This window comes from Balaenoptera physalus, assembly GCF_965194825.1.
Source record: "Balaenoptera physalus genome assembly, chromosome: 3".
Lineage (NCBI taxonomy): Eukaryota > Metazoa > Chordata > Mammalia > Artiodactyla > Balaenopteridae > Balaenoptera > Balaenoptera physalus.
In genome coordinates this window covers 3,321,002-3,333,494 of record NC_138890.1, presented here as the reverse complement: position 1 = coordinate 3,333,494, position 12,493 = coordinate 3,321,002, and the positions used below count along the sequence as shown (strand labels likewise).

Genomic DNA, 12,493 nt, shown 5'->3' with positions numbered 1-12,493 from the left:
GTCTTAACCACTGGACCACCGGGGAAGTCCCCCCAAGCCATTTTATGAAGCTAGCATCTCCCTGACACCAAAACCAGATAAGGAGAGTACAAAGAAAGAAAACTACAGGATATACCTCATGAATCCAAACACAAAAATCCTTACCAAAATATTAATAAATAGAATTCAGCAATATATAAAAAGAATTATACACATCATGACCAAGTGAAGTTTATTCCACGGGTGCAAGGCTGGTTCAGTATGCCAAATTCAATCAGTGTTTTCCACCATATTTAAGAGACTGTGGTGGGTGGAATAATGGTTCCCTAAAGGTGTCCATGTCTGAATCCCCAGAGCCTGTGAATATTTAGGTTACATGGCAAAGGGGATTTACGGTTGCAGATGGAATTACAGTTGCTAATCAGCTGACTTTAAAATAAAGAGATGATCCTGGGACTTCCCTGGTGGTCCAGTGGGTAGGGCTCCACGCTCCCAATGCAGGGGCCCAGGGTTCAATCCCTGGTCGGGGAACTGGATCCCGCATGCATGCCACAACTAAGAAGCCCGCCTGCCACAACAAAAGATCCCATGTGCCACAACTGAGACCTGGCACAGCCTAAATAAATAAATTAATTAATTTTTTAAAAATTAAAATAAAATAAAGAGATGATCCTGGATTATCTGCTGAGCCCAATGTAATAACAGGGGTCCTTAAAAGTGGAAGAGAGTCAGGAAGAGATAACTATGGAAGAAATTCAGAGTGATATGATGTGAGGTTCCTATCCACAGTTGCTGGCTTTGTGGATGGAGGAAGGAATGAGGAAAGCTTCTAGAAGCTGAAGAGGCAAGGAAATAGATTCATTTTTTGAGCCTTCAGAAAGGAAAACAGCCCTGCCAACACACCCTGATTTTAGCTTTGTGAGATCCACATAGGACTCCTAACCTACAGAGCTGTAAGATAATACATTTGTGTTGTTTTAAGCCTTTAAATTTGTGATAATTTATTATATCGACCACAGAAAACTAACACACAAGCTAAAGAAGAAACATCATAAGAACGTATCAATTCATGCAGAAAAAGCATTTGACAGAATTCAACACCCACTCATAATAAAAACTCTCAGCAAACTAGGAACAGAGGGAAACTACCTCAACTTGGTGAAGCACATCTACAAAACTTCAGTTAACACTGTACTTTATGGTGAAAGACGGAACACTTTTTTTCTTTTTGGCCATGCCACGTGGCATGTGGGATCTTATTTCCCCACCAGGGATTGAACCCATGCCCTCTGCAGTGGAAGCTGGAGTCTGAACCACTGGACTGCCAAGGAAATCACACTTTTCCCCTTAAGACTGGTAACAAGGCAAAGATGTCCACCCTCACCACTCTTATTCAACAGAGTCCTGGAAGCGCTAGCCAGCACAACAAGACAAGAAAAGGAAATAAAAGGCATACAGATTGGAAAGGTGGAAGAAATGAAACTAACCCTATATGCAGATGACATGATGGGTATGTACAAAATCACAAGAAATCGACCAAAAACGCCCCTTGAACTAAGAAGTGGGTTAGTTCAGCAAGGTTATAGGATAAGAGATCAGCACCCAAAAATCAATGGCATGTCTGTATGCTAGCAATGAATGTGAAAACTGGAACTAAAAATACAATGGTGTTTATAATTACTAAGAAAGAAAGAAAGAAAGAAAGAAAGAGAGAGGGAAGGAGGGAGGGAGAGAGGGAGAGGGAGAGAGAGAGAGAGAAAGAAAGAAAGAAAAAGAGAAAAAGAGAGAGAAGGAGGGAGGGAGGAAGGAAGGAAGAGAAGGACCATGTCTGTGGGTTGGAAGACTCAACCCAGTACATAAAAGATGTCAAGTCTACCTCAACTGATATACAGGTTTAGTGCTATTCCTGTCAAAATCCCTGCAAGATTTTTGATAGATACAAACAAGATTGTTCTAACGTCCAGGCAGCCTAACGGGCTTCCTGGACATTGTATCACTTTCTGGTCTCATCCCCTCACCACTCTGGCACCAGACTCCGTTCTCTCCCTTCCAGGCCTTTGCTTAGGCAGGTCCCCCTCCTGATGACCCCGCACTGACAGCTCCCAGCAGCTCTCTCCTCTGTTCCCTTACTCCAGCCAGGCCTCCCTGACCTCTTGTGGGCACCAGAGAGGAGGGGATTTCCCTAGGATCTCGGGACCTGCCCAGGCCCAGCCCCCATCCAGCCCTGGCAGGGGAGGGAGCTCGGGAGCTGACAGAAGAGAGGAAATTCCCCTGGAACCTGTTTCTCTGCTTCCTGGCTCAGCTGGGGCACCCACTGGAGGGAGAGGCCAGGCCAAAGACCTGGGCCCGCCATGGCCTTGGCCCTGAGGCCACCCCGGGTTCCCAAGCCCAAGAGCAGCCTGCCCTCACACTACCACGAGAGCTTCCTGGAGAAGAAGGGACCCCGAGACCAGGTAAGACGCTCCCAGCTGGCGCTGCTGGGCAGCCTAGGCAGGTGCAGCACCTCTCTGAGCCTAGACCTCCGCAGCCGGCCAAGGAGAATGCGGTGGGTGCTGGGTGGGGCAGGGCACGGACTGGGGGCTGGGAAAGCTTACGTCCCTCTGTCTGTCTGTCTCTGTCTCTCTCTGTGTCTCTGATTCTGATCTGAGCTCTTTCTCTTTCTCTGTGTCTCTTCCTGCCTGGCTCCATCTCTCTCTGTCTTGGTCTCTTTATGTCTCTCTCGGATACAAACAGGATCAGCGAATTTACTCCAGGAAATGGGGAGCCTTCTGATTCCCACACCTCCCCCCCCCACCACCGCCCTGAGCTAACTCTGTGAACTTCAGACCCAGGGGTCAAAGTCAGTACAGATTGCGAGGAGGGGCAGTGAGAATTAATGGGGGCTACGTCCCACAGGACCAGATACTGGCCAGGGGCCCAATGTGTGTGTGTGTGTGTGTGTGTGTGTGTCTGTGTGTGTCTGTGTGTGTGTGTTTGTGTGTCCTTCTCAGAATAAAGCCCAGCCTGGTTCCCACTAAGGCCCATCCCGCATACTCATCTCCTACCAGGACGCAAACCAACCAGGCTTTTCTCTGCCTTTGCCCTGGCAGTTTCCTCCTCCTGTCCTTCCGCCTCCATGCATCCAAATCCTCCCCAGCCTAGAAAGCATCCAGAGGCAGGAGATCTCAGGGGTTAAGAAAGAGCGCGAGGGCCCCAGAGGATGAGACCCAAGTTCACATCCCTGCTCTGCGCGGTCCTGACTCCCAAGCCATGTACAAGTGACTCTGCATCTTTGTGCCTCGGTTTTCTCTATTATAAAATGGAGAGAAAAAAAAAAAAGGACTCCCTTGGTCGTCCAATGGTCAAGACCCCACACTTCCGCTGTAGGGGGCGCAGGTTCTATCCCTGGTCGGGGAAATAGGATCCCACAGGCCACACCGTGAGGCCAAAAACATAAAATTAAAATTAAAACTAAAAAAATAAAATGGGTTGAAAAGGCCATAGGCATGGTTACAGAAGAGGGATATCTCTCTTTTTTTTTTTTAATTTATTTTTGGCTGCGTTGGGTCTTCGCTGCTGCTCGCGGGCTTTCTCTAGTTGCAGCGAGCGGGGCTACTCTTCCTTGTGGTGCTTGGGCTTCTCATTGTGGTGGCTTCTCTTGTTGCGGAGCAGGGGCTCTATGCGCAGCGGGCTTCAGTAGTTGTGGCACGTGGGCTCAGTAGTTGTGGCTTCTGGGCTAAGAGTGCAGGCTCAGTAGTTGTGGCACACGTGCTTAGTTGCTCCATGGCATGTGGGATCTTCCCGGACCAGGGCTCGAACCCGTGTTCCCTGCATTGGCAGGCAGATTCTTAACCACTGCACCACCAGGGAAGTCCCGAGGGATAACTCTTAGCATGCCAAGGATCTGACTCAGCGCTTTGCATGTATTAATTCACCCAATTCTCACAACAGTCTCTGAGGCAGGTACTTTTTTTTTTTTTTTTTTTTTTGGCCATGCCAAGAGGCATGTGGGATCTTAGTTCCTGGACCAGGGATCGAATCTGTGCCCGCTGCAGTGGAAGCCCGGAGTCTTAACCACTAGACTGCCAGGGAAGTCCCAGGCAGGCACCATTATTATTGCCATTTTATAGGTGGGGAAACTGAGGCACAGATAGCTTAATGTGCAATTGATGGCACATAGCTGGTGCATGACAAAGTAGGTCTGACCATGTGAGTTTAATCACTGTTGTATTCCCAGTGCCTGGCACATAGTAGGTCTTCAGTAAATGTTAAATGTATGTATGTAGTATGTACCTATGGATGGACAGATGGGTGAATGGGTGGAGGGACACATAGGTGAATGGATGGATACACAGAGCTATACTTCGGAGACACTGCAGGTTTGGTTCCAGACCACCACAGTAAAGCAAATATATATTATTTATTTATGTATGTATTTGCGTATTTATGTATGTATGTATTTATTTATTTTGGCTGTTGCCAGGTCTTAGTTGCAGCATGCGGGATCCTCAGCTGTGGCAGGCGGGCTTCTCAGTTGCAGCATGCAAACTGTTAGTTGTGGCATGCAGGATCTAGTTCCCCAACCAGGGATTGAACCCAGGCCCCCTGCAATGGGAGCACCGAGTCCCACCACTAGACCACCAGGGAAGTCCCACAATAAAGCGAATATTGCAATCAAGTGAGTCATATGAATTTTTTGGCTTCCCAGTGCCTATAAAATTTATGTTTACACTCGACTGTACTCTATTAAGTGTGAAATAGCATTCTATCTTTAAAAAACAATGTACGTACCTTAATTTAAAAATAACACTGTTGGAAAAATGGCGCCGAAAGACTTCTTCAAAGCAGGGTAGCCACAAATCTTCAATTTGTAAAAAAAAAAACAAAAACAGAATATCTGTCAAGTGCAATAAAATGAGGCATGCTTGTAGACAGGTGGATGGATGGGTGAGTACATAAGTGGATAAAAAGGATGAATGGGGACTTCCCTGGTGGTCCAGTGGCTGGGAGTCTGCCTTCCTGTGTGGGGGACGCTGGTTCGATCCCTGGTCGGGGAACTAGGATCCCACATGCCGCGGGGCAGCTGGGCCCGCGCGCCACAACTAGAGAGAAGCACACACGCCACAACGAAAGATCCCGCATGCCACAACTAGGACCCGATGCAAACAAAAATAAATAAATAAAAGTTTGTGGGAAAAAAAAAAAAAAGGATGAATGGATGGATGTGTGGCTGGATGAATGGATGGGTAGGCAGATGGATGAATTGATAGGTGGATTGATGGATGGATGATCACTGTCAATATAAGAGCTATCCTCATTATCATGGACTAATTAAAGTACCTCCTCTTTCAGGAAGTCTTCCCAGATTTCCCAGTTGGAGGGCTTCTCTCCTCCTCTGTGATCTCTTGGTCCAGGATCTATCCCTCCCTGAGGGTGCTAGTTTCTCTTCTTTGGAGGATTTAAGTATCTATGCTTTCTCTATCTTTCTAAAACATCATTATTTTATTTTATTTGGCTGCACCATGCAGCTTGCGGGATCTTAGCCCCCACCCCAACCCTTCACCACCAGGGATGGAACCTGTGCCCCCTGCAGTGAAAGCACAGAGTCCTAACCACTGGACCGCCAGGGAATTCCCAGAACATCATCTATTTAGAAAAGGAAGCCATGCCCCATTTATTATTTTGCCTGCAACAGAGCTGAGCGCAGAGTAGGTGCTCAGGGAATATTTGGTGAAAAAGATTCTAGAATCTTATAATCTGATCTGTATCAGCCCCTTCGGCCTCCAGAGAGCTAGGACATTTGGAATTCAGAATCCTGAGGGGGGGAATCCTGAATCTGCAGACCTTCTAGTGTCCAGAGCCTTGTGAAATTCTGACTGTAGACTGAGCACCTAGCCCAGTGCCTGGCACCTAGGAGATGTTAATATTTACAGGGTGGATAAGGGGACAGGGGGTTATATGTATGTATGGGTGGATGGGAGGGTGGAAGGATGGGAGGGTGGAACAGATGGATGAGTGGGTGGATGGATGGAAAACCATAAAGTGAGTTAGCACAAATTACTCCTAAAGCTCCTACCCCTGTAGGTTCCCTTTGGTCCTTTCTCAGAGAGTAACAGATCCCCAGAAGATGGGCCATGGATGAGGAGGGCCTCCCCAAGAAGGCAACACTTGTTCAAAGACCCAAAGCAGGTGATGAAGGAAACTATGTAAAGATCTGGGAGAAGAGTGTTCAGGCAGAGAGAAGAGCCAGTGCAAACGTCCTGAGGTAGACTATGATGGAGGTACCCAGCCTCGCCACCTCACCTCCTTCTCTTTCTCCAACTCTGGTCCACAGGATTACAAGAAGTTCTGGGCAGGCCTCCAGGGCCTGACTCTCTATTTCTACAATAGCTATCGGGACTCCCAGGTAAGGATGGAAATGAAAGCTCAAGAATTGGCCCACCTTGACCCCAGGGACCAAGCAGAGGACGTGGATGGTATGTCTAAGACAGGGGGCCTGAGGGTCCACAGGCATGGTGCTCAGACCCTGTCTACTGTGCCCCCAGTATATGGAGAAGCTAGACCTAGGCGTGTTTGTGAAGCTCACAGATGAAGCTCCCTGGGGGAGCTCCCATGACCCTGGCACCCACTTTTGCTTGGTCCTGCGGAACCAGGAGATCAAGTTCAAGGTAGGTCTCTTAAGGTGGGGCTGGTAGGAGACCCTTCCTTCTTGTAGCACCCAACATTAACACATACTAGCATGGAGTCACACAAAGTTTACCACTGGGCTGGTGACACTGGGCAAGTCACTTAACCTCTCTGGGCCTCAGTTTCCTCAACTGAAAAGTGGGATAATATATGTAAAGTGCCCAGAACAAGATCTGATCCACAAGCACCATCACAGCCATCATCCAATCTTTCAGCTAACATTATTGAGCACCTGCTGTGTACCAGACACTCTTCTAGTGTCACGGCAGTGACTAAGACAATTAAAAATCCCTGCGCTTAGAACATTCTCTAACACCATACCCAAAAATAAACTCAAAATAGATTAAAGACCTAAATTTAAGACCGGATACTGTAAAACTCCTAGAGGAAAACATAGGCAGAACACTCTGACATAAATCGCAGTAAGATCTTTTTGGATCCACCTCCTAGAGTAATGGAAATAAAAACAAAAATAAACAAATGGGACCTAATTAAACTTAAAAGATTTTGCACAGCAAAGGAAGCCATAAACAAAATGAAAAGACAACCTACAGAATAAGAGAAAATATTTGCAAACGATGTGGCTGACAAGGGATTAATCTCCAAAATATACAAACAGCTCATACAGCTCAATATCAAAAAAAAAAAACAACAACCCAATCAAAAAATGGCAGAAGATCTAAACAGACATTCCTCCAAAGAAGACATACAGATGGCCAAGAGGCACATGATAAGATGCTCAACATCGCTAATTATTAGAGAAAAGGAAATCAAAACTACAGTGAGGTACCCACCTCACACCAGAAAGAATGGCCATCAACAAAAAGTCTACAAATAATAAATGCTGGAGAGGGTGTGGAGAAAAGGGAACCCTCCTACACTGTTGGTGGGAATGTAAATTGGTGCAGTCACTATGGAGAACAGTATGGAGGTTCCTTAAACAACTAAAAATAGAGCTACCATATGATCCTGCAATCCCACTCCTGGGCATATATCGGGAGAAAACAATAATCTGAAAAGATATATGTACCCCAATGTTCACTGCAGCACTATTTACAATAGCCAAGACATGGAAGCAGCATAAATGTCCATCGACAGATGAATGTATAAAGAAGACGTGATATATATATATATATAAAGCCCCTGTGGCTGGAGCAGAGTGAAAGAGGGGGAGAGAGGGAGGGAATGAGGGTTGTGGGGGGGACAGGGGTAGGTTGTACAGGGCCTGTGGGTGACAAGGAGGACCTGGGCTTCTACCCTGAGGGAGGTAGGAGTCAAGGGAGGGTTTCAAGCATAGGAGATACATGATCTGACTTTTTAAATGTTGATGTAATAACATTAAAGAATAACAGTACCCCACATTACTAAGAACTTATATTCAGACATCATTCTAAATTAACCTGTTCAAGCTCATTTAGTCTTCAAAACAGCCCTTGGACACAGGGACTCTTATTCCTCACTCCCATTTCACAGATGACTAGACCGAGGCTCATCGACACAAAATCTTTTTCTTTCCCTCCCTAGGTAGAGAGCCTGGAGTCTCGGGAGATGTGGAAAGGCTTCATCCTGACGGTGGTGGAAGTAAGAGTGGTCGTCCTCGGCCCCTCTCTCCCCCATTCCCCACTAGGCCTGCTCAGAAATCCTCTTTTTAATTTCCAACCTTCATTCCCCAAACAAACCTCTCGAGTATAGCAAACTGGTCACAAACTGGCGGCCTATGAGCCAGATGTAGCCCATAAACGTCTTTTGTTTTGCCAACAAAGTGCTATAAATTTAAAAGTCAGCTGCTATCACTTAAAAACCAGGAGTGTTAGTAAACATTCCTGATTTCTAGGTTACTCATTTGTTCCCAGTCTGCCCCCTGCAGGCCGCTGAGTTTGAGACCCTACATGCTAGCATTTGCTCTGTCCTCATCACCGAAGTCCTCTCTATGCCCTCTTTGCCCCTGAGGTGTCAGGTGGCTCTGGAGCCCCCATACCTGGGTTCCCATCCTGGCTGTATCCGCACTCTGGCCTTAGTTTGCCCCTCTGAGACATAGTCACAGCCTCCCATTCCCTGACGCCCCAATGCCCCCCTCAGCTCCGTGTCCCGTCCAACCTGACCCTGCTGCCCGGACACCTGTACATGATGGCCGAGGCCCTGGCCAAAGAAGAGGCACGACGCGCGCTCGAGATGCCCTCGTAAGTGCCCGAGGGTCTCCAGGATGGTGGCGGGCTGGACAGCATGAAGCCGGAGAGGGCAATGAGTGGGGTCTCCAGGCGTTGGGTCTTGAGCATAAGACTGCATCCGGGCAGGGGCGGGGATTAGGTCTCACAGCTGGGAGCCCTACTGGGTGTTTGGGGCGGGTCTAGCTGCCTGGGGGCGGGCCTGGATCTCCATGGGCGGGCCTAGGTGCCTGGGGGCGGGACAAGTTTTCCAGGAGAGGGTATAGGTGCCTGGGAGGCGGGTATGGGTCTCTGAGTGTTGGCCTGTGTGCCCGCAGGATAGCCTGAGCCTCCGGAGGCAGAGCCTGGGCCTGGGGTCGGGCAAGGCAGGGTCTCCAGGAACCAGGTCATGGACGGGAGGGCAAGGCTGGGTGCCCAGGGGCGGGGTTACGTGGGGAGGGCGTGGCTGTGTCTCTGGGGGCGGGGCCTGTCCTGCTGAGTGACGCGGCCCGCCCTAGGTGCTTCCTGAAAGTGAGCCGGCTGGAGGCTCAGCTGCTCCTGGAGCGCCACCCCGAGTGCGGGAACCTGCTGCTCCGGCCCAGCGGGGACGGCGCGGGCGGAGTGTCGGTCAGCACGCTCCAGACGCTCAACGGGTGCGCATGCGTGGCCCCGGCGCCGGGGTGGGAGGGGCGTCGGGTGCAGGGGTGTGGTCAGATATAGGGGCGGGGCCAGGCAGAATGTTGAGCCGGGGGCGGGGCCTCCTGGGATGGAATCCATACAGGACGGTCCTCCTGGGGGGCAGTGCCAGGACCAGACGCAGGGTTTTTCTAGGAGGTGGAGTCTTTCGAGGGCCTGGTCCCCTGCAGAGACCCACGCCAGGATGTGGCGTGGTCAGTGTGCAGGGGAGCAAGTCGGGGTTAGGCCCTCCATGGTGGCGGGGCCCGGACGAGGGGCAGGCCATTTTTTGTCCTCACCCAGGCCACTCACTCGCCCCTGCCCTTGCAGGACGCCGGTGGTCCGGCACTACAAAGTGAGGCGCGAGGGCCCCAAGTACGTGATCGACGTGGAGGAGCCGGTGAGAGCTGGGCCCGGCTCCCGGGAATTGCAATGGCTTGGGTCTGCTCCCCTTCCCCGCCAGCCCTGATAACATCCCCTATCTGACCCCAGTTCTCCTGCACCTCGCTCGACGCAGTGGTCAACTATTTCGTGTCGCACTCCAATAAGAAGCTGATGCCCTTCCTGCTGGACGATGACTACGAGAAAGTGATAGGTTGGTACAGCCTCAGGGAACTCGGGGGGCCCAGTCCACGCCTCTCCCGCCCCCTCCCCGACCCGGACACCCTTGGGTCAGCCCCCAGCCGCCGTGCCTCCTCCAGGCTGCCCTCTCTGTTCCAGGCTACGTGGAGGCGGATAAAGAGAATGGCGAGAGTGTGTGGGTGACGGCCTCGGCCCCCTCGGCCCCCTCGGCCCCCGACCCAGGTGATGCCCTGTCCCCGCGGTCGCCACTGGGGCAGAGTGGGGAAAGACCTAGGAACCTCATGGCGTCACCTGTGCCCAATCTTCTACCCAGAGTTGCAGGGACCGAGAAATTACCCAGACCTTGCTCTCTAGGGGCTTCCAGGTTATGGAGGGGGCGGGCATGGCTGGGCACAGACACTCCCAGCCCTGAGGAGTCGAACCTGGGGCTGGGGGCGGGGGGTGTTGGGGAAGGCGCGGCATCTAGAGCTGGGAGAAGAGGAGGCAGGGCAGAGTAGAGGGGAGTCTTCCTGGAGGAGGGGGTGTTTGCTGAAGGTCTCAAAGGATTTCAGTAGGTAGAGATGGGAAATCAGGGTGGGAGGTAGTCCCGATTACAAAGCAAGAAGAGACTGGAAAGGTCTGTGGAGTGAGCAGTATAGTTCTCCCTGGGCTGGGCAGATGCTTCGGACCCCACGTGCATGATGGGCCCAAGTATACATACATACATACATACATGCCACACTCATGAACACAAACCTGTATGTGTCCACCTGCATAATCAGAAGGTCCTATGTAGATAGTGGCTCCACACATGCATGAATACGGGTGTCACACAGTTCCAGTCCCATGTAGCACACGTATACATACCTCACGTCAACAATCACGCACGTACACACAAATGCAAACATACCCACTCGAGAGCACAAATTCAGACTTTTACACATACATGCGTGCACACACTAATAGAGACAAGCGCCCAAGCACATACCTTAGCATCCACGCGATGTCATGCACACACGTGTGTATAAACCCTTTGCATATATTCAACTCCCGCAAATTCACCCAGTGTCCATGTATATGCTACACAGGGACACACACACAGACTCATAAACGGGCACATGCACAGACACACATGCACAGGGACACACGCATGCAACCAGGTGTGCACATACATCCTCACCCTGAGGTGTCTCTGCACCACGTGGGCCCTGACAGTGACCACAGTTTCCCACCAGGTCCTGCACCCCCTAGGGGTGGCCCTAAGCAGCTGCCTCCCTCGTCCATCGCGCCCGTGTCCAGCCAGGACAAGCTGCCCCCACTACTGAACCAGGATGAGAACTATGTGATCCCCACTGGAGATGCCCCAGCTGCCAACTACGTGAACCAGGACGGTGGGTGGCGGCCGGGGTGGGTGAGAGTTGGGGATGAGAAGCAGGCTAACGACTGGATGTGACATGCCACACCTCTGTCCACGCAGTGCCTTCCCCTAGTCGACCAGTTGTCCTGAAGCCCAGGAAGTTGGCCATGTTTCAGGCAAAGCCTCCAAAGTCACCCATTGTGCCCAAGTCAGGTAGGGGTCCCTCTTCCCAGCCCCTTCCCCATCCAGCCAAGAGCCAGCCTCAGCCTTCATCTGCCTTCTCCACCAGAGCCCAAAAAAGGCCTCAACAGTGGCCTGGCCAGGAAGCTGGCAGTCAGCTCAGCGCAGGCTTTCTCCTCCCCGACCACAGGTAAGGGGTCAATGCAGGGTGGGCTTCACAAGCGGGGGACCCGTGTAGTCACACATGGGTGACCTCCACGCTTGGTTTAATGCTCTGCTATGTCCATCTTGAAATTCCTCATGTCCACTGAACACATTTTTCATTTTATGCTGGGCCCCGAAAATTCTGCAGCAGTCCTGGGTGGATATAAGACAGAACAGCCTGGACTGGGGAATCCCTGGTGCCGCTGAAGCCTCAGGGACCACCCCCCTCCCCACTCCCAGGGTTGGCAGATGTGACAGCAGAGCTGAAAGGGAAACTGCAGAGGAGACTGGCGCTGGAGCACGCAGCCGAGTGCACAGGGGACCAGCGGGCCAATCTCCAAGTGTGGCACATCAGTAAGGCAGATCCCTCCTCCCAGAATTAAAGCTCAAGTGACCCCAGGACCTGCGTGTTTGGCTTGGCTGGGTGGGGCAGTGCGGGGTCCCTCAGATGACTGCCCACAGTGGTCCTCAGCTCAGCAAAACCTGCCTCCTGACCCTCAAGAAAAGCCTTTTTTTGGGGTCTGTGCCTCACAGCTCACGGGATCTGAGTTCCCCGACCAGGGATCGAACCTGGGCCTCAGCAGTGACAGCTCCGAGTCCTGACCACTGGACTGCCAGGGAATTCCCAAGAAAAGCCCACTTTACAGCCAAGAAAGCTGAGGTCCAGAGAGGGCCAGACACACCCAGTGCCACCCAGCCCCGAAAATTAAAGCAGCAGCACCGCCTG

The 12,493-nt window shown here is 51.1% G+C and overlaps 1 protein-coding gene across 3 annotated transcripts; it reads left to right on the top strand.

Annotated features, from left to right (window-relative positions):
* Window positions 1–2,206: 2,206 nt before the first annotated feature.
* On the top strand, window positions 2,207–12,493 carry STAP2 (signal transducing adaptor family member 2). 3 transcript variants are annotated; one of them, XM_082453254.1, is made up of 13 exons: window positions 2,207–2,432; window positions 6,293–6,364; window positions 6,504–6,630; window positions 8,174–8,226; window positions 8,725–8,825; window positions 9,308–9,442; window positions 9,795–9,864; window positions 9,957–10,059; window positions 10,185–10,268; window positions 11,261–11,416; window positions 11,503–11,595; window positions 11,672–11,752; window positions 11,915–12,165. In XM_082453254.1, the coding sequence occupies exons 1-13, from the start codon at window positions 2,331–2,333 to the stop codon at window positions 11,971–11,973; spliced, it is 1,236 nt and encodes a 411-aa protein (XP_082309380.1). In that variant the 5' UTR covers window positions 2,207–2,330; the 3' UTR covers window positions 11,974–12,165. The 3 variants fall into 3 exon arrangements, with proteins under 3 accessions (XP_082309380.1, XP_082309381.1, XP_082309379.1); XM_082453253.1 differs by having other exon boundaries at window positions 2,209–2,432; window positions 12,007–12,493; XM_082453255.1 differs by lacking the exon at window positions 10,185–10,268 and having other exon boundaries at window positions 2,208–2,432; window positions 12,007–12,493.